The sequence below is a fragment of the Sebastes fasciatus genome, chromosome 11 (genome assembly GCF_043250625.1).
Source record: "Sebastes fasciatus isolate fSebFas1 chromosome 11, fSebFas1.pri, whole genome shotgun sequence".
NCBI classification, from domain to species: Eukaryota; Metazoa; Chordata; class Actinopteri; order Perciformes; family Sebastidae; genus Sebastes; species Sebastes fasciatus.
Genome location: NC_133805.1, coordinates 14458234 through 14484134, shown reverse-complemented (window position 1 = coordinate 14484134; position 25901 = coordinate 14458234). Strand labels below are relative to the sequence as shown.

Genomic DNA, 25901 nt, shown 5'->3' with positions numbered 1-25901 from the left:
ATGAATAGATAGGAGAGATCAGAAAACAACATCCAGATTAGTTCAAATTAACTTATTTAAAAAAAGAGTAGTCCCATGATTTAGTGTTGTTCTTGATCAAATTCGAGGATGTTAAGAGACCTGAAAAGAACAATGAGCAGAGCAGATACCCAGCACTTTTAGTCCCCATAGGTCAAGCTCCAGAAATGCTGGAAGCCCCGACATGTCACATAATGCAGTTCGATCGCGTCGTTCATTAGACCCTCCCTGCCAAGTAAATGCCCACATCTTTCAAACTTCACGCCTCCATTTGTAAAGCAACCTCCTAGTGATGTCGCTCGAGTAATTTTCTCAGACTTGACACAGCTACCTCAAGAGCCACAGAAGCCATTTTACAGCTGTTTTCACACGCCGAGTAGTACTCTTTGTAGCTAGTAAAGTGATTTTGAAATTGGTGGAATGCTCCCTTAAGCTGAATCCAGTCTGTGTATGTATTAGAGAAGTTGTACACGTTGATAAGCATCACCATTCTCAGTCTCATTTTGAATAATGGCGTCAAAGCATAAGCACTGTTAAATTAGCTATTTTTTATTTACAAGGCAGAACACACACACACACACACACACACACACACACACGAGTACAGTTACAGGCGGCTCTGGGGAGAGCCAGCCTCACGGCAGTTCTCGACACGCACCGTCACATCAGAAGCTCCTGAGATCAAAGGAAAATGAATGACACCTGTCAAGAACACGCTCACAATCTACACCCACATATATATAAAAATAAAATTACACGGACGGAGATGACAAGATTTCCCCCTCAAAGTTGCCTTTAAGACTCTGCATCTACAGTAGGATCAGTGCTGCCAAATCAAAAGGAGTGCAATTTGGTTATACAACTGACCTCAGAACAGATCATACCAAGCAACTTCATCATCTAGTAATAATTCATAATCCTACAGGAGTTGTACTCCGATGCAAAAATAAAACGCAATACTGTAGGGATAAATTTGAACACTGTTTGCAATACAATTAGGGCTTTAATCCAACTAATACTCTGCTTAGTAGTTTTGAAGTGTCTGACTAGTAAAAGGACACTGATATTTATCTAAAGGACATCAAATCCTAAAGAGACTTGGATATAATCATGTAGATTATGAAGTAAATAAGCACTTCTAGATTTCATATGTATCTGTATATTCAACAGGGGGAATGAAGAGTCTAGGTTACTACGGTTTATGTTTTTTCTGTCTATGAGTAGGACCATCAGGAGAGTGAGGTTTGCTTTACAGGCAGGTACAGTAATATATTGTAAACTAGGGCTCATCTGGGAATAGCACAACATTACAGGACACTCCGATAGAAATCCACTGTATAGAACACAAAGCCTATGAAGTTCAGTCATGCAGGATATTGATTCAAGTTCTATACATTACAGTTCTATCTAACAGGTCCCAAACAGTAACAACTGGTACGGTTAAAACCCTCAGAGACACAGCGACGAGAGAGAGCGGCTGAACAGTTTCCATCTGTCCAGGAAGAAGAGGCTTTTAATGGCACAGTAATAAGTCATTCATCCATGATAGCCCATGGTAGTGCTAAAGTCATTGTTGTGATTTGCTACTGAACGGCCAGTCGTGTTTTATCCAGGTAATGTGTGTGTTTTTTATGCTAACGTCACAGAGAAGGCGATGGCGGTGGAAGATCTGGAGCTCATGTCCGCCGAGGCTCCATCCTGTAGGAGAGCTGCGTCAGCGCCCTCTGGTTGTCAATCACGCAGAGCTTCCTGACGTAACCCCGTACATCCGCTTGATTTTTGTTGGGTTGGCATATCTCGGGATCTGATGCAGGGAGAGAGGAAACAGAGAAACAATGTGATTGGAAAGATGTGTGTAAAGCCAGCATGGAAATGTGATCAAAGTAAAGTAACAAGCAGACTTACTGAATGGTTGGCTTCTACAGTGCCTCACTTGCCGAATTGTGTTAGCTATTATACGCTGAGGAGATGAATCGATAATACATCAAACGTGAGTGAACAACAGTAAGACGCATAAATTATATCCTAGAAATGAATCATTCAGAGTGCACCCAAACTCACCATTTTCTCAAAGTTGACCATATTGTCAATGAAGGTCTTGTTGCCCTCATGTGTAAACGTCATGTCTGTAAAGAAATTAGTGAAATTAAGGTTCGTCCCAGAGTTCATTCCCATGTGATATAATGACTGGACTGGACTGACTACACTAAGTCATACCTTTGAGAAGGAGGGGCATGAAGGGGATGATTGGCGGTTCCAGTTTGGTGACAGTGAGTCGGTAGGACCGGTGGTTTCTGGATGGGTCCTGTCACCAAACATTTAAACAGTAGGGGTGGGGGAAAAATACACGGTTACACGGATGTATAAACTACTAACCTCTTAACAATCCGATGGCGGGCCCGGACTCTATTCTGTCTGTCAGAGGTTGTAGCGGGCTCAGTCTTAAAAGCTAGAGTGAAGACACTGGTATCATATGAAACTAAAAAAACAAAGGAATCCATTGGTACCAACCATGTCATGTTAGATTGACGGGAAGAATGCTAAATACAGTAACACTCCAAAGTTACACAAAATGTTGGCCATTTTCAAAGGGGTCCCTTGACTTCAAGATATGTGAATGAAAACTCTGAGATGAATAGAGTGAAAACTGTATCTGTAACAGATGTTGACAAACTGCATAATTTGCAGTTGAAAAAAGGTAATAAATCGCAATATATCTTATCGCTAAATGTTTCAAATCGCAACGAGATCGCATCGTGACTTAATCATGATAATATCGCATCATGGGGCCTCTGATGATTCCTAATAAACAGTGTCCATTTCTAAGACATTTGGAACTCAGGTCACCCAAATTACAAAAAGACATTTTCTTAAATATCCCCAGTGGTACAGCTGTGCAGGTGGTTTTGGGTTTTCAGGTTTTTAGAGAACTATCTATATAAAAATTTTCTATTTATCCATGTATAGAGTTCTGCTACAAACCCAATATAATTATGGTGAATGGAATTTCATGCAACTCACCATCATACTCTCAAACTCAGCATAGAACTTCTTAAACTTGGTGGGTAGTTTCTGCCAGGGAAAACACAAAATATCAGTGACATTAATGTAGCACTTTAGCAATAGTGAAATGCAGCTGACGTTCCCTGAAGATCCAGAAATAGATTACACAAAGTTTACCTCCCACGTCTGGCTCAGTCTGCTGACAGCAGGGTTGCTCATCCCCATAATGATGGCAAAGAATGAATTCAGGTTCTTAAACTCCCGACAGCTGTGAACAAATACACAGAAGGAAAGACATAAAGCGAAACTCGTCATCTAAGTGTATGTGTGCAAACCAGCATGCGTACGAAGAGCAGGTACCACTCACTGCGCTGCGATCTTGATGAACTTCTTGAGGAGCTGGACTCTCTTGCTGAGCTGTGAGCAGAGGCACACCTCGGTGACCACCCACAGCTGAACCTGGTTGAACCTCCGCAGAAACAGGTCCAGATTAGCCGTGGTTCTTCTGAAGCTCTGCCGGCCAAACGTGTGGTAGAGCAGCTCATGCTGGGGAGAGGAGGGAGGAGAGGTTAGGGGGAGCAGGTTTGGAGTTAATCCAGTGGACGGGTCCTGCCACCTTGCATCTATCAAGCATCACTCCTGCAGGGTTTTTATCATGAGAGATAATGCAGTGTAGAAGAAGGCCTGTAAAAAGCCAATTTGCATGGCCAGACTCCATACCTGTCTCTTTGTTTCAAAGTGTAAAATAAGGCTCTATGCAACACTGTACATGCTTGTCTTCTACTACTGGCCTGTGATTGTTTTTAGTGTGTGTGTGTGTGTTTGTGTATATGAATGTGCGATACCTCATGCACGCAGCTGAAGAGCTCCCAGTCATACATGGTCATTTGGTAAGCCAGGTCCTTAGAGCTCATCAGCTCAAATGTTGACATGGAGCCTGCAGTTGGACCCTCCTGGTCTGGAAGAGGATTCTGAGACACACGGACACAAATACACACATTTGTGCAAACTCATAAGCAGATAAAAACACAGATTCACACATATTAAAGAATCAATGTATTACAATCAAGACATTTTTACACACTTCTTTCAAACAAAGTCGTGACAAAGATCCATTGTTATATTGCCTATTATTCCCATAAAGCATGGCGAGCTGTGCTTTACTGATCACTGTATTAACATTTGTACATACAAGAGATGCATGCAATGTATTCCTGTTAACCCATTTCATGAAAACTACAGTCTACGTTCTAAGTAAACGGGAAACATTCATCTCTTACCAGACTGTTGAGCTGGTCTCGAGGACAGGCAAACAATCGGCCGTTGATGCTCAGAGTAGAAAACACTGAAACATCATTAGGCTTCACGATTTGTTTTTCTGTAACAAAAATGGGGGTAGTTGAGTTTTCATCACCACCCAGATATGTCCCAACACTAAGCTCATTAAGTAACACCATTTTCATTTAGCAAACTTTAAACCCTGCTCCTTGCATACACAGTACACACGGTATACCCAGTTACAGTATTCATCGTGTCTCCAGGAAATATTCATCAGCAAGAAGCGACTGAAATGACTTATAATATACTTTAAGGCTGCTTTCACATCTAAATCTATGTGTGTTCTTACCACTTGCAGAGCTGAGGTGCACCAACACGAGCTCATCAGTGGTGGCGAGTTTGTCGGCCACAGCGCTGATCACTTCTCTTCCCGTCCCTGCCACGGCGACCCGGATAGTGGTGTATGTGTGATCACCGCAGTACACCTTCAACAGGACTAGACACACACACAAATATAACAGTGTTTGTAATGAATAAAAATGTCCAAGATGAAGATGCATTTGTCCACAACAAACAAAAAAAGACTGAAAGTCTGAAGCACAAAATATTATAAAAAATATTAAATTCATCTGCTGAGGACATCCACATTAACATTTCATGGCAAAATCATCCTATTATCTGGCAAAATAATTAGGTTTAGTCACACAAACACCAACTTACTGTCATCTTGATTCCTAATGGGCTGTTTCTTCTGCAACCTTTCCTCTCCATTGCTGAACTGTCGTATTAGAGTTTTCTGTTGAATTACACGAGACAGTGTGTAGTCAGCATCCACATCACCAAGATAAAATGTTAATTTTTGTTGAAAACAGTAGTCAGGACGTACCTTTTTTATGGATTTAGCTTCTTCCGAACTACAAAATGTAAAAAAAAGTAGAAACACACAAAAAAAAAGATGCAATAAATGTAGCTGGTACATCAAACATCACAGTGAAAGTTTAACGTGCAGCAGCTGGGAAACCTACTGTAATTTGACGACTTTCTCCAGGTCAGGAACCAAGTCTTTCAAAGCTCTCAAAATCCGTGAATCATTTGATAAACTCCCATACAACTCCTACAGGGACAGAGAGGAAGAGCCGCACTCAGACCATGCAAATTATGATGTGTATGATTATGAAGTGTAATTTACTGCATCTGAGAGCTTGCTTTTGGTCACCTCAAGGAAAGAGATTGCAGCAGGCTCCTCCTGTAGCATGTATGTGTGTGTGTTAGCCCAGCGCAGGGCCAGAATGAGGGCCTTCCTCTTACTGTTGAGGGCATATTCCAACCTCTCCTGTTCAGAGCCGGGCGCAGATGCCGCATGGTAGGTGCACACGAGGTTAAAGATCAATATAAAGATGCAGCATAGAGAGAGAGAGAATGAGCGATATGCAATTTGTTGATTGCTGATCTGTTGCTCAAAACCGCACCACAGCATGGATAAAAACAAATCATTACAGCAGCTAAATCCATATCATTATGCAGTTATGAAAACATCTGCTTTACTGAAAATCAGCTACCAAATAAGGGTGCTGTTTATCATGTATAATCATCTGTGCAGCAGTGGTAAAGCACTAGCAGCTGAACACTTTGCAACACTACAATGACTAAGACAATAAGAAAAAGCAGCTGTTATTACAACTTGTTACTGTGGTGTGAAGAGAGGTGTGCACTCAGTGAGCAGTTCATTAGTGCTGGATGGTCAACTGCTGCTTCAGCGCTTCCATAAACAGAACCCGTAAGTTGCACAATCCAAGATGCTGTCAGACAGTAGCACTGTTATACTGTAGTATGCAGTAAACAACAGACATGTCCGTCCATTTCCGAGTATTCAGTATGAATAGCATTGTACATAAAGACAGAGTAAAGGCAGAAAAGGATATTGTGCCATGAGCAGAGAGCACAGCTGGCTGTTGGGCATGAAGACGCCGTGCATGAGGACAAAATCATCCACTGCTGGGTCTAACAGACGAGAAGAAAAACAAGACGGCAAGAGGGAGGAGAGTCAGAGGGGAAAGGAAGGAAATCAAGAGGTTCAAAAGGTAGTGAAAATGCCATTCATCGTTAATCCATTTAGCTTGCTTATCCATCTCTCCATCCTTCCCTTTTTCATTACAATGCATTTGTCTGGACTACCTCTGGTAACCATCTATTCAAAATTCATTTAGGCCTAATAGCCTATTCATTTAGCTACCTGGTTCACTGTGATGTATGTCCATCCTCATGGTCTCCAGGAAGTGCTCGAGGATCTTCTCTGGCGTTCCTGATATCACAGTGTACCTGCAAAAGGTGAGGTGAAGGAGAGATTCATTCTACTGTATACTTTTGAGTATGTATGCGAAACCCCTCACACTAACACATACTTGATGCTTCCCATGGTGGAGGTGCGAGGACTCTTTTCTAACACCAGCACAGCTTGTTCATGCTCTTTCAAACGCACTGTGTTGGCCTCAACGTCCTAAAAACACAACAAAATGCATGTACAAAATCAATAATATTGCTCCAAGTCAAATGCAAAAATTTGGCTTTTTAAAATGTAATACAGCATCTCTACCAGATGAGGGAGACAAACATCACAGTCATGCAGCATCACTGGGCATATAGTGCAGTATGATGCTTCATAATTTGGTGCTTGTGTGATTACACATCAGAGGATAAATGTCCATCTCATCTGCCTACCCTGAGTATCCTGTTGAAGTCTTCCTTGTCCACACGAAGGAAGTGACAGTTGTCCTCCCTCAGGACGATGGAGGCGGCACGAGGTGAATCCGTAACCAGGGCCAACTTCCCAAAGTCATCACCCTCGTGGAGCGTACACACCACACCCTAAGACACACATATGCACGCATGAATGCACACAAACATGCTCAGACACAAACACAGTTTACTAGTCATCTTAAGCCCCGAAGAAAAATCAGAAAGGTGCACACAGGACTGAGATGAATCATCTGTACTTGTCTGTGCGTGCATGTGTGATCGATGTGTATGCACGCACATGAACATGTACAGTACATTAGCGGCGGTTGTAAATCGGTGTGTGGTGTGAAATTGTGTATGCTATGCGTACAATCCCTTAAGCCATTTAATCATAGCGATGAGTCATGGGGAGCTGTGCAGAGTTTGCCAAACTCCACTGTTGGTGTTTCCCTACCCCGCAGGCTGCTGGTCTGCTCCATACAGACATGATCAGCTACACATTTTAATCCATTACATATGGATGATATGTCATCAAATGAAGCAGAAAAACTGGAGCAATGCTCATGTGTCAAACAAAGAAACGTAAGCATGTAGGTGGATGAATGCATTCAAGCACACACGCACCTTGCCGTAGATAACCACATTGACGGAGCCCTTCTGGATGATGTACCATGATGTGCCCTCCTCTCCTTGGTTGAACACTGGAAGATAAAGGAGGACAAACATACATTTATATATCACCCCCATATACAATATACATGATTAAAAATATATATTCTGTACACCAGAGGTATTCAAATTGTGGAAACGTGATGCGCAATTTGCGTCCAAATTCATACTCCGTCTTAGAGTTACAGTCACATCTGAACACACAGACATGATGCAAATATTCTTACATTCAGTGGGATTATCTCTGATGTCCATCACGATTACATCCGCTTAGAAATCATAGAATAAAGACGTTCCTTACATCTCCAGAACTTGTCTGCACATCCATGGGTACATCCTAACTGCTAATAGCTAAATTCGGCATACTTTTAATGGTGCCAAGTTACTAAAATGTTAACAAATATAGGCAAAAAAAACAATTGGAACAAAGTGAAGACTCACACACGGTCCCAGCTTTTGCATGCGACTCGAAGATCACGACGCTCGCCAGTTCCCTCTTCACCTACAAACCAGAGCACATTGCTCAAGTCATATTTGATTTAGCTGCAGTGCAGAAATATGTGAGTGAACAGTAACATGCAGGGTTTTTAAGGATTATTTGAAAATCCTTACAGTTCGTCATGAGACTGAGACTGAGTTTGCTGACGTTTTTATTCATTAGCACTAATACACATAATACTGATCCTAGGACAACAAAAACCCAGACTTGAGGACTCCTCCACATGATGAATGCTTGCCAACAAAAGGCAGATTAGTGTAAAACAGAGTCCCATTACACTGGTGAGAGCAATGCTAATGCTAGTGACGACAACTTCTCCCTCTGGTCTCAAAGACTGAAGCAAGTGGTTCTGATAATTTAACAGCCTTCATTGGAAACTTGTACTGTCCCTTTAAAGGAAAAGTGGACCGGCTGACTCACAGTGTTGGAGAGGTGAGCTAAGGCTTTGATGTGAAGCAGCTCATCATAGATGATCTCCAGGTCGTCCCCTGTCCTCTGACCAGGCCTGCAGACACACGCAAAGGTTTGTCATGATGAACTCACCGTGAAGATTTCATGCATGCTTCACCTCTTATTACACTGCAGCAAAATTAGTAATGACACATCCTGATGCAAAAATAATGTTGCTGAATGTAGTCAGTACAGATGATTTGTTCACATTATTTCACATGATAGTACTATTACAGAGATTGGTTTTGGATTACATTTGGTTCGGTATGCCACCTCACCAGCATAGTTGAAATGGTTAAATAGGCTTTCTTGATTTACTTGAAAGTAATATACATGTAATGTGTTGTCAGTTCATGTCATATTGTTGGATTGTTACTCACGATTTCCTGAGGATCATGCGCAGCAGTGCGTCAGGGCCAATCTGAGCGAGGAAGAGGATGGTCTCTGGCAGCTCTTCCTCGCTCTCCCTCTTCTCCTCCTCGCTAGGCAACGGCGTGTCCTCCTCCTCATCGTCAAGAAAACGGTAGAAGAGGTACTTGTCCTGGAAACCCAGCTCCTGATCCACTGAAGAGCAGACGAACACACGCGGTCAAAAGACACAAGTGTTCATGTATAAACACACATACTGTGCATGCCCACTGATTTGGAGCAGTCACGGTTGTTTTCCTGTAGTGTAAAAATTTGAGATTGAGATCTATATCTTATGCTCCTGCTTCAAAACTCCTAATTCATTTTCTACGCTGGTATTCATACAGACACTTTCACAAACCCCCACTCCAACACAGAGTCAAACAGAGACGCTTTTGTGTGCAGTGTAGTGAAACTATACAGCATACACTATGCTGAGAAAGCAATAGAGAAAGCCAAAGTTGTAGTTACCGTGGTTGAGCACCCCTTCTTCTAGTAGTGCCTGCCACATCCCCACAGCATGGGACCGTGTGAGAACACAGGCGCTCTGCAGCACCAGCCAATCCACCAGCTCTGTGCCTACACAGCATTGTCTGCAATACACACACACACATACCAATAAAATCCATGGAACATTTCCTAAGGATGTTGCATGCATAATTCTGTGTAAACACGTAGTTGGAAGTGTAGACAAACATGCTCTGACCTGTATGTTTTGAGGTGGTACTTCCTGTCTCGAATCATGTGTGGGGCTCTGGACAGGATGGCGTTGCGGAGAACCTTCCCCGCTCTCTGCAGCTTCTCTGAAGGGATCTACAGAACACACAGGGACACAAGTAGGCCTGTCACATTAATTACTATATTGACTTATCGTACAATGGATGGACATGACTTCACTCATTTTTATGTTATCGACTTATCGTACGCTATATGGACATGACCTCAATCTTATTTGCTGACCTTGATGTTGCCTGTTGTGTTTACATGTGTGTTTATTTACATAAGAATGTCACCATCACCTTTTAGCTAACATGATGCCAGAATAAACAGCAGGGTTTTCCCTACCATTATAAGACTTGGGCACTGCACAGACATTTTTGTTAACAGAGCCCGAGAGTCTTTTTTATATATTGTTTTGGTAGTATGGTTTTATTTCATTTATTTATTGTTTTATTTTATATATTTAAATTTTTTTCACATTCCGATTCCCATGTCTGAATATCTTTAAGAATTAAAAGTTATTGCTCTTTTATAGGGTGTACTTGCATTATTATGCAATAGAAGGCTGTAACGCACAATAAAATGTATAATTTTGATCATTAACCCACTCAGCAAAGGGGATGTGTATAAATGTGTGCATTGCAAACTGAGGTTAATGCTTGTTACATACAGTACAGCAGCTATACAGCGCTCATACCATTAAAACTGTATCAAAAAACACAAGAGCATACACGCAAACACGTCCTCTACAGATCACACCTGCACCTTAGAAAGAGAGGGAAAGGGCAGATGTGTATACACGCCCAGCTGCTGTCGAAAACAACAAAGGAAGGCCTGCTAATTGGGCAGATGGGATCTTTCTTCTATGTGCATGCATTAACTGGCATTAGCATAACTACAGAGGATCACAGCTGTGAGTCATCACTCGTCTCTTCTCCGAACGCACACACCTCCAAAATTCATTTTGGCACTCTGATTCATTCACGAACATGAGAGTATGCAGCAGTGCACAATTGCATTCGTGGTTCGGTTCACTATCTTCTCTCTGCGCGGTTTGCAATGTGTCTTTATTTTTGTAAAGAACTAAGTACCTTTTCATTTCAAATGATAACTAAAGCATTTTTTTTCATGTACTGGCAAGCTCTATCAAATATAGAAAACTAAAATATACATATTTGCTCAACTCTCAATCCCTGCCCACACATATGTACGACACAAGCAGTGAGGCATAGAAGAATCCAAGACAAACTGAGACTGCCTGGCCCACAGTACATTGGTTGGGAGTTTGGTTCATTCATGCTTTGTGTGCCGTAAGGAAGGGCACAGCTCTCTGAGACGTGCTGGCAGAGTTTATTTAAAGGATCAAGTTGCCATGCTGAACCTTTTTTTTTTCAACTTCCTACACAAATCCTAGTTCCAAGCTGTGAGCTGGAGAGAGTATTTACCTTGTTGTGAGCTTTGTTTGCAGAGTCTGAGTTCATGTTGTCTTTGTCTGTGAGTCCTGAGGAGGAAAAAACTGCTGTCAGGCTGGTTGAATTGAAGATTTTTTGCAGGATGTACGAATACTTTCCATTGCCAAAACATTAAAACACAACCTATTCATTGTGTAGCTTAGATGCAAAATGTTAAAACCTGCTCTACTGCACAAGATAGTCCAATAAACATCAGGTGGGAAACAAGTATAATATCTTGAGAAGGAAGCAGGAGTACTTTTGAATGACAGATATGCAAAATATTCCATAAAAGAAAAATACAAAAATAATGTGCTACCTTTTCAAGTTATAATACAACACATCATACTGCATTATGAATACAACCTATTCATTAGCTGACCTCTGTTTCACAATGCTACGTTACTATTTTTATAGTTTTATGTACAATTAAACACACTTAGGTCCTGTAATTAATCGTATTAGCAACATTTACAGTGTTTCTTTCATTCTAGTGTGTGTGTGTGTGTGTGTGTGTGTGTGTGTGTGTGTCTACTCACTGTCATTGTTGGATCCGCTCTCCATAGCTCCATAAGGAGGGGCCAACAGTCCAGCCAAGCTCTGACGATACTTCTATAAGACAAAACACACACATCAGAATTGATGTCGATCCTGAAAACATCTATTATTATGATGTATCATTTATAAGACATCATCATCTATTAAACATCTAAAAACCCAGTGTGTTTCTTTACGTCTCTCTCCAAAACACACACACACACACACACACACACACACACAGTGTTACTTTCAAACACACAAGTGCAAATGCCCCTCAAAACAAAGCCCTTTGTACAACCAAGATCATTTACATGCAGAACAACTAACATTATATAACCCACACACTCACAGCAGCATTCGAACCAGGGTTAATGAGAGCATCCGAAGCTGCTAAATGTGTACAGATGCTGCTCTTACAGCGGTTAAGAACAATAAACTGCATTTGCATTTCTATAGTGGAGACACTGAAACACATACAGCAGGTAGTTTTGAGCCTGAATGTGCCATTGCTCTTCTGCAAGGTCATTACCAGGCAACCCATGCTTTCTGAGAGCTGCCAGGAACACACACACACACACACACACACACTTAGAGAGACAGAGAGAGCATCTGTTTGACCTAAAGACACAAACAACCCGCTGTCCATGATTATCTTGCACACAATAGCCGGACAAAAATTGCTAAACACTTTCATTTTGTGGATAGACAACAAAATAAATATAATAAAACATTACAACACTATTTAGCCAACATTCACACCACAGACCACACAGTGGTACAGACGAGGAGTCAAACTCACCTGAGGTAACACACTCAGACGCCTAATGCTGGAGGGATTGAAACCCCAGAGAGCTGCCCTCTGCTCCTTTACAACTCAAACACAAGCCACCGGATAGCATCCTGCTCAAAACAAGCTGCTCTCTTCCTTCCTCTCTCTCTCTCTCTCTCTCTCTCTCTCTCTCTCTCTCTCTCTCTCTCACACACACACACACAGTCGCACCAGTGTCTTTCTCCCTCTCTCCCTCTCCCTCTCTCACTCTCCCTCTCTCTCTCACTGTGATCGAGCCAAGAACCAAACCACTTTTCTCTCACAGGTTACCAAGGTGATCCGAGTCTCTGTATGACCGAGCTACTCTAGTGGAGGAGGAGAGTGAGAGACAGAGAAAGGAGACAGAAGAGGGAAAGAAAGGAGTAGTGAGGTTGAGGATGGAGGGAGGGAGGAGAGGAAGGAGGCTGGCAAAAGACACAACATGGCCAACAGAGGAGAGAGGAAGTGGAGCAGGTGAAAGGGAAAGAAAGTGAGAAAGACTTGCCACAGCTACAGACCAACCAATCCTCTGTTTGATATATTGTATGTTTACACGTTTACACACATATCTGTCAGAAGCAACACGCTGTTTAACATTTACACTGTGTTTATTCATCCCACTTTCACTCGGTGTTAGAATTATGTAGCAGCGCCTCTTTTCTTTCATCCTTTCATCAAACACATGACTGCATTCATTCGTCGGCTTTCTAGTCCTTGTCACACACAAGCACATGCACACAAATTAGTCCATTCACACACACACACACACGCGTACACACACAAACAATCCTTTTAACATGAGCTGAATAAGAATCAAAAGAGCGAAGACAACCCCGGGCTATGTTTTCTGCTCTATGTCTACTGTCCTAAAATAGACAGCAGATAAGGAGGCTGAGTGCACTTAGTTGACAAACAAACACAATACAAGCCCAGTAACAAGATGGCACACACGCTTTAATAACCAATTATTGTATTATCTCGCTTTTATATCCTCCTGCGTCATAAAGTGGAGATATCACATTTCAGTAAACCCAATTTCTATTCATCTAGTAGTAGCAATACTGGAAAGGTTGTTATTTTATTCATAAATCGCAACAATGAATAGATAAAATCTGTTTTGTACTGACACGAAGACCAGAAAAGCCATCAAAACAGCATTTATTTTTAGAAACACAGAGGGTTTGTCACAGGAAAAAAACAATGCCCACAGTCTTATTAATTTTTGATATATAACAAAACTGTTTTTTAAATGCTGTTATGTCTTTCACAGCTTGTGACGCCATCACTTAAAGGTGCTGAATTCCAAATTCAGAGCATTACTATAGCAGCAAACAACTATTTGCTATGTAAAGATATAGAGGTGTAATGTCTACCTGAGCAGAGACTGAAGTCGCTCTCCCTCTGTGTGTGTTGTAATCCGAGCTAGTCTGTGATTTGTTTATGTAGTTGGTCCGGCCGCGTGTGCATGTTAGTGCATGTGAGCGTGCTCCACTGGCTTGCTAATCGCCACCGTTCTGCTTTGCTCTCATACGGTAGTAACCGCTGATAACGCCATCCCGACCCACGGTGTCGTCAGCATGCGTAGCACCCACCCTCTGGTTCTCCCTGAGGTTAACACTGTTAACTCTGTCAGCACTGTTGCCGTTGTTTGCACAGTTAGCGCTTTTAGCACCTTTAAGTGCGAGACGGCGGCTCAGCCGTCGCCATGTTCAGAGCCGTGTGGAGGCAATCCCTCAATGATAGATCTGCTCTGAATTTGGAACTTAGCACCTTTAACAATGAGCTTTGAAAAATGTAAACATGGCCAAGGTCAGCTACTAGTACAAACCTGCATTTTCAGGACCAAACGTGCTTCATTATTCAATCAATATTTAATACACTGAAATTCTGGGTGGATATCCATCCACAGTCACTCATCAAAGCTGTAATTAAAGCCTCATATACTTCAAGCTGAGATGAGGAGCGGGCTACAGGGGTCTGGTAAACTCACTTCTTTCTAACTCCACACCCACCGATTGTTTTTCTTTTTAAAACTTGTAGCCCGAACTGATGCCGTCTCAACTGACATCACTTGAGGACATTTGTCAAACTTCACACAGCTAGCTCCCTCTGGAGACACAAAATGCTTTATGCAACTTGTTTTATACATGTAGTCAGCAGACTGTGAAAAATGTGTCTTGTAAGTCCAGTCGGCTGCATTTAAAGTCAATAGTGTGCTGCATAAGTGAGTAAGTGTCCTTCATCGATGTTGAGCAAGACACTCAAAATCTTTCTGTGATTTGAGCCTGACCTCAATGTGAACAAGAACAAGCTAAAAACGTCCCTACAATTAGAAATAAAATATTAAAAAAACAATAATGTGTGTATGAAAAAAAACTAGAGAGAAAAACTAAATTAATTTAGAATCTCAAAGATTTAGATTTGACAACACAAAATAAGAGACTGCCTGACCAAACAACAGGGCAGGCACGTGTAGTCTTTGGGTGCAGACTGTGAAGTGACTGTAAACCGATCCACTGCTCTGCCAGCACTTCCTCTCTCAGAGAGACCCAGTGAATGGAGAGGGTAACCTCGACAAGGAGGCCCACGGAGCGGCAACTACTACAATGCCAACTCTCAAAGAAGATGCCAGCATCCGGGCCAAAGCCATGAGTGCTGATTTTTGCAGTTTATATGATACAGTCTCTGTTTGCAATATCTGATATATCTGCTGACTTTTTATATTCTAAGTCATTCAATACTACAGTAGCATTGGCTTTTTTCCCTCTTAGGTGTGGTGTGTTTTATTGATGGAAGTTAAATCTGCAACATACCAATGTTGGCCAGGAATATCAATACTCTTACCTTATTGTAATGCCCCTGGTGTATGATCTTTTGTTGTTTAAGAAGAGGCGATTGCTGCAGCGTCTGTCTGCATTTGATTAATACTGCAAGTTAATCCCACTGATATCACCATCTCTCTGTGTCATGAATACAGATCATTGTAATTCATTTGTTGTAATAAAAATCTACCAATATTTATGTTTTATTCTGATTCTTTATCTCAATAGGCCATTTTGACTTTTGACATAGCAGGAGAAGCACATGTGTATGTAATGACGTTATTAACTGGAATGGAGCTGTTAATGTTATTAATTACGCCTGTGCTTTTCCTGCAGTGACCTGTGAAAAAGGCAGAGTTTAACTACTGTATATGTTTCTACATATTCACAAGCTTAATGACAAAGATCGCCTTAGGATACGTTCTAACCTCCTCTTTATCGTTGTAACACAATCAAAATGTGTTGATATCAAAGCACCTGAGCCCAGGAGGAAACCCTGTGTGCCACACAGCTGTTTTATTTATGGAGCTGCAAGCAACAATATTTTTATGCCATAAGCATCCGAGTCAGACAATAAAAAAGTAGCCAAGGGATCCCTGCACTTATCACTTTTAGATTCCCACCACACTGCCTGCACTGTACACATAACACATACTGTATTTTGCTCTTGGTGCATCATCCCTTGTGCTGTAAATACTGCACTAAGCCACAGCAAGCTCTGAAAACAATAGACATCAAGCACTACACACAGGCATGTATTGTACATGCACACTGCTCTCTCTCCCTCTCTCTCTTTATGGCTTTATCAGCTCATTGCTGCATGTCACCTGAGGTGTGTGTCTAATAGGTGGAGCAGAAGGCCCCGTTATAGTGGACAGCCCTCTTGTGGTTAAAGGCACAATTACAGTGGAAGTGAAATTGCAGTCTCAATAGGGAAACGTTTTCCAAGAGGGAAAGCTTTAGGTATGCTACCGAGACAGAGTTCATGCTGAATCATGAAGTTCCAGCTCATACTTACAGCTGCATACAGTGCAGTCGCTCATACAGTTAGTCTCTCACCTCCCAGAGGCTCTTGAATTCCCTCTGTTCGATACGCAGCAGCTCGCTGGTCTCTCTGCTGACGATGGTAGCGTGGCGTGGTGTGTTGTCCAGGATGGACTCCCCGAACGCTGTCCCGATCCCCAGTGTACAGATAGTGACTGCATCCTGCACACAAACACAACATATTTGACATATTACTGCTGTGGGCGTCAATAATGCATTTCAATCTAAGGCTTAAATAAGCTAAAATGAGTCCTTCCACACAGGAGTAATGGTCAATTATACTGGTTCTGCTTGTGGCTAAATATTGAATATCTGAACTGTGACACTACTGGGGCTGCAACTAGCTATTGTTTTCATAATCAATTAAAGAGGACTTATTATGCTCTTGTGCTTTTTCCCTTTCATTTAGTGTGTTTAGTAGTTTTTTGTGCATATAAAAGGTCTGCAAAGTTACAAAGCCCAAAGTCCACGTCAAAGGGAGTTACTCCCCCCCACAGAAACACTGCTCCTGAACTGTCTGAAAAATCTTGCTTGAAGTCCTGCCTTTTCTTCCGCAACATGTTGATGTCAGAGCTCAAACAGAGCGTGGTGCTGCAGCACAGCCGGTATGAGAAAAATAAACCCACAAATATGACATTCACTATCATGTTTAGACAAGGAAAAGCAGCCAATTTTCACATTTTAGAAGCTTAAACAAGAGAATGTTTGGACATTTTTCTAATGCCGAAAACGATTAATCGATTATCAAAATAGCTGCTGATTCATTTTCTGTGGATTAACCACTCGTTGCAGACCTAAACACTACACCGCAGTAGCAAAAACATATATCAAAAGGTTTGCTTTTTAAAAAAGGACAGATATGAGCAGACAGATTAATATATGGTAAATAATGCAAATAGATTCAAATATGAGTGGCTGGTAAACAGAGTCTCCTGTAAGGAAAACATCTCTGGGCGCTGTATATAATGGGACAGGCTAGAGGCAAGCAAACACGCATACACGTGCACACACACATTCCCACACTCCACTGATTTAGACAAATATTCTGCATGCTACGGAAACCTTTTCAGCTGTCCAAACTGACATTTCAAATATAGCCACAGAAACTAGGCCACCAATGGCACTTTAGGGCTACATTCATGAAAAGGAAGTTTCACAATGGAGGGGCTTCTTATCTCCGTCTTTAACCGGGAACAAATCCTCTCTCTCTCTCTCTCTCTCAAACGTCCCTCTTCCCCTCTATATGAACACTATAACCCTATTTCCACACTCTGCCATAAAGGGTATAACATGCAGCGGAAAGCACAATTCTCAATGGACTTGTTTTCTGTGCTGTGGCAGCTTTGCTCTGGCATATTTAAGCAGGGAGACATGAGAAAATGTACTGGAACAATGTCAGCATTGAAGAGAGTCGTACAGGACCAGCTCTCGAACATGAGCAGCCTGGATCCTGACAGAGAAGGCTATGATGAAAATAATACGAGAGGAAAAGGGCAACCATGAAATATAATGCATCTTAATAAAAATAGAAAAGGAAATTACCGAATGCACCCCATTGTGTCCATGACTCAAGATTCAGTTCATTATGCATTCATTCATTTGTGATTGAAATGAGTTACAGGAAACACAGAACAGATACACAGAGCAAGTAATTATGTGTATGAAACTCTAATCTGACTTTAACTCTCTTGAATGTGATCTTACCTGGTGGTTGGCTGTTTCTGACACTTTGACATCCAGAGAGCCAGACAGGACCGCATACCAGCTGGTGCCTATGTCTCCCTGTCGAAACACTGCAGACAGTAAAATACATTAAACTCCATAGAGTGCTGTTCACTCAGACTTTTTTTATTGGTTTGCTCCAGGAGATTTTTGTTGTATTTGAAAAACACACAAAGTTTCTTCTTCTCCAAAATGGAGAAAATCTTTTTCTAAACTTCCTCGTTTTACTGTGATACAAATCCATATACCGGTATTGACGATATTTAAAAATGAAATATTGATATCATGTTAATACTACACATATGGTAATATTGTGTAAACAATCCAGCACCTCTTAAATCACACTTTTGTACAGTTATGGTTACAGACTCTCTCTCCACCTCCCTACACTCGTATTTTGAGCGTAATTAATTTGCCAAAAAGGAGAGAAAACGCACAATAAACAAAGTTGAAGATGAATTTGACTGATAGAATTATTTATTTATTTATTTATTTATTCAAATTTTCAATAGCTATTGCAATAATATCCTTATTGTGAATTATTTTGGCCACGATAACTGTATAGTGAAAATCTGATATTGTGACAGCCCTATTATGGTAGATTTTTTTGTATTATCTATGATTAATTAAAAAAGAAGGACATTCAGACATAAATAAAACAATAATAGCAAAGGTTTAGTTCTGAAACAACTTGTTTATCCATAAGTTGATCATAAAAACATTCTCATTAGTAAAAATCTTGTATTTATGAAGCAAAAATGCCAGACCTTCATTGGCTGCAGCTTCTCAGATTTGAGGAAAATGTTTCTCTCTTTTATATGAGTGTGAATATCTATTGAATATCTAAATGAAACAGTTTGAAGAACTCTCTTTGGGCACTGGGAAATAATGATCATTTTCCACATTTTATAGACAGAACAATTATTTGACAGATAAATCAATAATTCAATAACATATAATAACATCCATATCTTACAAAAGTGTTAAAAAAAGGCTTGCATAATGTGTGTGTGGAGAGGTGTGTACACATGAATTAAAATGATAGCAGTACTTTGCATTCCAATGCAGCACACTTCAAACAGTCTTAAGAAACAGAAAAGGGATCTTCTGTAGCACAACTGTCACATAATATCATATGAGCCTGACAGCCTCAGAAGCATCTACTGACGTACTCAAAAGCACAAATGTATTATTTCATTTCATAATCCAACCATTTGTGTGAGTGTGTGTACATGTACATACACGTGATGCCTTTCTCTAGGCATTCATAGAAGGCACAGGCACAGATCTGCAGTAAGAGCGGAGGTGGGAACCTATGGAAGGCTTTGACCTCTCTCAGTCTGGTCAGAATAATGTCCACATCCTCTCCAGAGCGCTCGGCGGGCCTGTGCAGAGCAGAACAGTCATTAGATTGAACATTGTGTGTCAAAGAATAGGGCGGTCCTCGGCCACAGAAATTCTTAGTCGACAAACATTACACAGATTTTGTCAACTAATCTATTAATTAATTTAATCGACAGATCTGTAAAAAGTTTTTACAAAGAATCACACAAAAGCACCACTTTAAATCTTGTGTTTACCAGATATGTAAATACATTAATGAAGATATGTCACTCAGCATGAAAAAAAAGCATAAAACCGAACTAATCAACTGAAGATATCTTGGTCGACTAAGACTAAACGAAAAGAGGGGGGCAGCCCTATTAAAGAACAATATCAGCATTTTTTCCTATTTTGCCTATTAACTGCAAAAAAAAAAAAAAAAAAAAATTTGCAATTAGCAGTTAATGGACTAAAACATGAAAAATCAGTCGGTATTGTCCTTTAAGATAAAAGGCGGCTCTATTGTTTTAGTTTTACCCATGTATTTGTGTGTGTGTGTGTGTGTGTGTGTGTGTGTGTGTGTGTGTGTGTGAGCACACTGCTTCATTGTTCTGCCTGGTGTCTTAGCAATAACAGTGGAGCGCTGCAGGCGTTACTTCTCCCGGCTCAGACCCCCCACAGGGTGTTGATGTAAGATCTCATTTGTACTGCTGCTATTCCTAATACGCTAAAATCTGAGCACACACACATACAGAGAAGCACGTAATTATTGGACGTCTACACGGGAGAACCCACAGAAGTTTGATCTGAGAGCTTAAACATTCCACTCTGCAATGTGGTGGAGAAAAACTACAGAGCCAACGACGCCTCAGAGTAACACACACTGCAGTTAGCTCCATTCATTCACTTATTTTCTCATCCTTGCTCGTGTGTGTGTGTTCATAGAGAATAGCTAATGCACTGTGGGCTTCTTCCTTCACAGACTGTCTATACCCTCTACTCCTTCAGACTCCTTCCTCTTCCCTTGCTCCCAGCTCTCTCGATTTTGTCTGCTTCCACTAAATATTTTCTCTAATTTCCATCCATTTTCTCTTCTCCTCTCTCAAGACTTTCTCTCAGGAACACGGAGGGCAAGATAGAAAAGAACAAATGACCCTCTTTCTTCTTTGAGCTACCCATTTTCCCCTCTCCATTACTGGCACATCCACGTTTCACTTCTATCCATTAAATCCCACCACAAGCACTCACCTCCCTCCCATTATTATCCCTTTATTTCTGCTTTGCAAGCTCACAGACAGCGATGACTCCCCTTTTACCCACACGCACATGTACATACAGAGATAAACACACATATATTTGTGTCCCTGAGCAGTAAATTGTCCTCCGTAGCCAGGATGGTAGTCCCAGATAAACACAGACTTAGCCCAAAGGGCTGCACTGCACAACACATCTTCCAGTCCCACAACATCTGCCACAAGCTCAGGGCCGTTACAGATGGGCCTTTGCTTTCTCTCTCTGTCTTTTCATCTCTTTTTTTGTCTCTGACTCATCCTCCCATCATCCTCCCACTGCCTGCGCATTGGCCCTCGGTGCTCCGACAGAGCGTCATATCCCAGTGTAGGCTTGGGGTTAATGGTGTAGACAGGTGGACTCCCACACACTGCAATTGGGAGAGACAGGGAGGTTAAGTGTGCAGGGTTGAATGGGCAATGCCAGCACCACCCTTCACCTATCGGTCTACAGCGAAACTGTTAAGATCCGTCACATATAATCCCCTGGTTGAATCCTAGTCCTTAGTAGGATGTCGTTGTCCTGCGCTTGCTCGCTCCCTGCCTGTCCAGAGGAATCTGCCTCCCCCCATTGGTGAGACCGATTTGACTTGAGAGCTGCTCACCTTATCCTACTCTCCCTCCATCCCTCTTGTCTCTTCCTTGACTTCTCCCTTCCTCAGGCCCCTTCAACCCTCACTGTTCATGTCAGCAGAGATCTCGGCTTTCAAACACAAATTATGGCCGCACGCACACACATGCACGTGCACGCATGCACGCACGCAGGATTTACAAAATCGACCGGCGTGCTGAAGGGAAAATTGAGAGACACCAGAAGGTTCTGCAGATTGTTTTAGGCAACATCCATCTGGGAGAAAAAAAATCACTGTTTCCAGACAAATAAATCATAAGTAGATTTGTGGCAGCCACCCAAAAACGTCAGACAGCCTCAATACAAACAGATTTCCCCGAGCTGGCAGATTAACACATTACTGTAGCAGAGATACCCTTGAATTGTATATCATGCACACCGCTCTTTCGACGTCCATCTGCATCACCACTAGCAACCTGAGATGCTGTTAAGAACGCTGAATATTAAATCAGCATAAGCACAGCTTAGTTTACAATTCATCATTTAAAAAAAATGACTCATCAAATTCCTCATCCATCCTAGTCATTATGGCGAATTAACCTTCATGATGTATGTATGAGACAATAGGTTTAACTTAGAAGACTTTTCTCTCTTGGACTTATTGTTTTCCATGTCATCTGAAAGTGTGCGAACCGGTTCTGTGATTCTATTTTCCTGCAGCAGAGGGACATTAAACCTCAGCTGGCATCTGGACCGGTGCTGTGTGTGTGTGTTGACTGGACCGTCTATTACCTGCCTCGGGCAAAACGAATCTGATCTTATCTCTCATACTTCACACTCACAGGCGATAAATGTCTTTGGACAGATATATGAGAGACAGTCGTATCTTAACCTCTGTCTTTCTTTTAGCTTCCCCCTCTCCCCACCTCTTACTCCTCACATCAACAGTTACTGTAGATGAAGGCTCTCAAACGCACACACATACACACACACAGACACTGATGGATATTGATTGAATGAGGAGCTGCATAGCTGAGGAGCACTGAGTGCTGTACAATAAGATCCTGTCGACCCTGGCTGCCCTTACTGACACCCACCTACTGCTGCATATCTGCTGCATTCACTTTAAGATATACAGCACTGTAGTCTGCTGATGGGTGAATATTTTATTGCAAACACCAGATTGGACAATGATTGTAAACATTTTAGTACAGTAAGGATCACACTCATCTCACAATGATTTTATGCCAATTCTCCACATTCAACAACAAATTAGGGCTGCAACTAAAGATTATTTTCATTGCTGATTAATCTACCGATTATTTTCTCAAATGAATCAATTAGTTGTTTGGTCTATAAAATGTCAGAAAATTATGAAAAATGTCAATCAGTGTTTCCTGAAGCCCAAGAAGGCGTCTTCAAATGTCTTGTTTTTGTCCACAGCTCAAAGATATTCAGTTTACTGTCATATAGGAGTAAAGAAACCAGAAAATATTCACATTTAGGAAGCTGGAATCCGAGAATTTATTTAAAAAACTCAAAAAACTCAAAAAAAATGACTCGATTATCAAAATAGTTGCCGATTAATCTAATAGTTGACAACTTATCAATTAATAGATTAGTCGTTGTAGCTCTACAACAAATCACACTCAACTAATGCTGAAACAATTAGACAACTAATCGAGATTAGACAATCAACAGAAAATGAATTGGCAATTTATTTATTTGTTTAATTAATTCTTTAAGCAAAAACGTAGTCGTTCCAGCTTCTCAAATGGGAATTTTTGTTGTTTATCCAAGTCTTTTATGATAGCAAATTGAATATCTTTGGGTCTTGGACTGTTGGGCCAAATAAAAAAAACAATGTGACACTGTCACTTTGGGTTTTGGAAAACTATATTGGGATTTTTCACTGTTTTCTGACATTTTATAGACCAAATAATAAATCATATAATCAAGAATATAATAAATCAGATAAATCAATCAAATATGAGAATAATCTGTAGCTGCAGCCTTACACTTAACTACTTAACGACAGAATATAGCAGCACATTGTATTTAGATCATGCATCCAGTCTTATTACAGGTGAGGATGAGAAGACAAGATGGTAGCTTCAGGTTGCCAATAGTAACGTGGGAATGTGTCATATGTGTAGGCTACAGTATGTGTGGGTGTGAGCTGTGGGGTGCATGTCATATGTATCATTGTTTGTTTCAGGCGTGAGGTGCATCATTCTACAGTAATTAGTGTATAGCTGATGATGCCCTTTCATCATCTTTATTTATTTAATGCCCTCTCCCTTGGATACTATGCTTTTTTGGCACAGCATGCATGCAGCATGGGACCTTTAATGTTCAGATACAGTATTGACTAAAATGATTTTCTGCTGTTTCTGGATTGTGAAGAGTTGTTCATAAATAGTCTGTATATTGGCTGTTCAGTTATTCTAACCTGCTCAGTCCCATCAGACAAATACAGCCTCAGCATTGTGGCAAAAAAAATGGAAGAAAGAAATAAACCCATTGCACAGATCTGCCTCTAATCCTTATTTTGAGGAAAATCACTATACATACACACCATGGTAGTATTTTCTTTTCAAAAATGTATGGCTATTTGATTGAAGCAGAAAGACAAAAACCATGTGCGTCTAATCAGCCATCCATCACAGCCCGTGCAGTGCAGAGACATCCCAGTGAACCTCGAAGCCACCAACGCCTTTTTGACCGTGCAGATACAACAGAGGGGTGTATATATTGTTATGCACTGCAGCCTTTTGGCATCACTGGATGAGGGGTATATTATTCACTGATAATGACCGAAATCTACTAAAAAACAAGGCGTATCGTGCTATTATTGCACACTCATACACACACGCAGCGATCGCCGGGTTTGCGACTGATCACGTTGACGCGGATGAATGAAAGAGAGGTTGAGACAAACACACTGTCCTTTGCTGTGTGGATGTGTGTGTGGATGCGCGGCGTGGAAGCATAGTCTCATGGCAGTGTATTTATTTACCAACCTTTTATCCAGACAGCAGATCCACTCCGCCGACGGAGACGAGCATGAGGACGTCTGCACCGCGACCATCTTCCCCGGTCGTGTGTCGGTGTCAGTGGTTGCTACCGGAGGAGGCTTCCCGGTTTGTCGGTGGTCGTTAATGAAGCTGAGCTGCGCCCCCTCCCATCACCGCCCCTCTGCTGAGTCTCTGCTGCCTCACACAGCTACACACTGCTGCTGCTGCTGCTGCTGCCTTCATCACATCATGGCATCATGCAGATGACTTGTCAGTCTGCCTTTATGGGCTCTTTGAGGGCAACTGGAGGGCTCACAAACAACAAGCATAACATAACACTGCAGTGCAATACTTGAAGAAATAATAACTGCCTGTTGTGGCAATTACAAATAGGATACAGGGAATATAGTTAGCCTACTATAGGATATATATAATGCTCAGAAGTACAATTTAGACCTACTGTTTTGGTACAGTCAATAATTACATTTAAAGGGACTGTTTGTTAGAATCAGAAATGCTTGTTAACAGCGACACCTGTGGCCGTTAAGTCAACGAAAGTCAGCGTAGGGCTCGCGCTTGCTTGTTCTAAATAGACATGAACGAGCATCGCTCAAAACAGTGAGGCGACATACGTCAGCTAAAACCACAATATCACTCTATATTTCACCTGCTTGGTAGTAATGTTAGCTGACCAGACGGAGGTCTCTCCATGAATCAATGCTGATCCTAGTGTTGGCTTTTAAGTGAGCGCGCATGCACGTGTAGAGGTGGAACGAGACAGCTAGAACGCGCGCGCTGTGTGAGTGAAGGCAAGCAGGCAGAGGAGCAGAGACTCCAGCCACACGCGAGCGAGCACATGCGAGCGCGCATGGGATCCCGACCCGGTAGATTTATACGTGTAAAAAGTTACAAACAGTCCCTTTAAGGTATGCAATATCAACAAACTTAAATACATACTTGATCAAATATTTCAATACTTGGTGATGAAACTACAGGTGCTTTTCAAAGGATATTCATACCAGTGGTGTTCACATGGGTGGGGATTGCAGGGCAGCAGGTGCCCCCGTCATTCTGATCAGCCCCAGGTGCTACTTCAGGGTAAACTATCCAACAGAGCAGGTAACTACTGTAGAGAAGATCGGGAATCTAAACAATCATAGCATAAATTGTCCAACGAGGGGCTTGTTTTCACAAAAGTGATTTGCGAGCAGTGCTTACATGCTGATCGCAAATAGTGGCATAAATCTGCTTTATATATTCCAAAATGAATGAATACAGGAATATTCACACTACAATTTTGTTAGCTACATTTTAAATGCTTCAATCTGGTCCACTTTGAGAGCAAAATTAGCAACATTAAGAGCTAGATAAACAATTTTATACTCTCAATTTAATCATAAACACATTGGTTGTATAGATAATAGCTATACCCAAAAGTGAAGCCAAAACATCTCGATCACCGGCTGGTGGCTAGCTGTTAGTTTAGGAAGCGTTGGATTTGATATGCAGCAGTTTTCCCTGAGCAGAACGCGC

General features: G+C 41.5%; 1 protein-coding gene across 2 annotated transcripts; it reads right to left on the bottom strand.

Annotated features, from left to right (window-relative positions):
- Positions 1-1513: 1513 nt before the first annotated feature.
- On the bottom strand, positions 1514-24671 carry LOC141777018 (rap guanine nucleotide exchange factor 4-like). 2 transcript variants are annotated; one of them, XM_074650934.1, is made up of 30 exons: positions 24375-24671; positions 19411-19553; positions 18151-18239; positions 16462-16608; positions 11772-11844; positions 11227-11282; positions 9768-9874; positions 9533-9654; positions 9034-9217; positions 8624-8708; positions 8146-8206; positions 7660-7736; positions 7018-7164; positions 6702-6796; positions 6533-6618; positions 6222-6300; positions 5516-5666; positions 5325-5413; positions 5186-5213; positions 5020-5095; positions 4649-4795; positions 4302-4399; positions 3867-3992; positions 3389-3567; positions 3199-3289; positions 3040-3090; positions 2236-2323; positions 2080-2144; positions 1924-1978; positions 1514-1822 (listed from the first exon to the last, which is right to left on the bottom strand). In XM_074650934.1, exons 1-30 carry the CDS (start codon positions 24440-24442, stop codon positions 1695-1697), a joined length of 2991 nt encoding a protein of 996 aa, XP_074507035.1. In that variant the 5' UTR covers positions 24443-24671; the 3' UTR covers positions 1514-1694. The 2 variants fall into 2 exon arrangements, with proteins under 2 accessions (XP_074507035.1, XP_074507036.1); XM_074650935.1 differs by lacking the exons at positions 16462-16608; positions 18151-18239; positions 19411-19553; positions 24375-24671 and adding an exon at positions 12572-12886.
- Positions 24672-25901: the final 1230 nt, after the last annotated feature.

Excerpts from the sequence above, each read along its gene's own strand:
- LOC141777018 (XM_074650934.1), bottom strand. The coding sequence starts at position 24,442 with ATGGTCGCGGTGCAGACGTCCTCATGCTCGTCTCCGTCGGCGGAGTGG. Across the intron at positions 9,875-11,226 it reads CAAACAAAGCTCACAACAAG|ATCCCTTCAGAGAAGCTGCA; the intron begins GTAAATACTCTC and ends TGTGTTCTGTAG. Across the intron at positions 6,619-6,701 it reads TCCACCATGGGAAGCATCAA|GTACACTGTGATATCAGGAA; the intron begins GTATGTGTTAGT and ends CACCTTTTGCAG.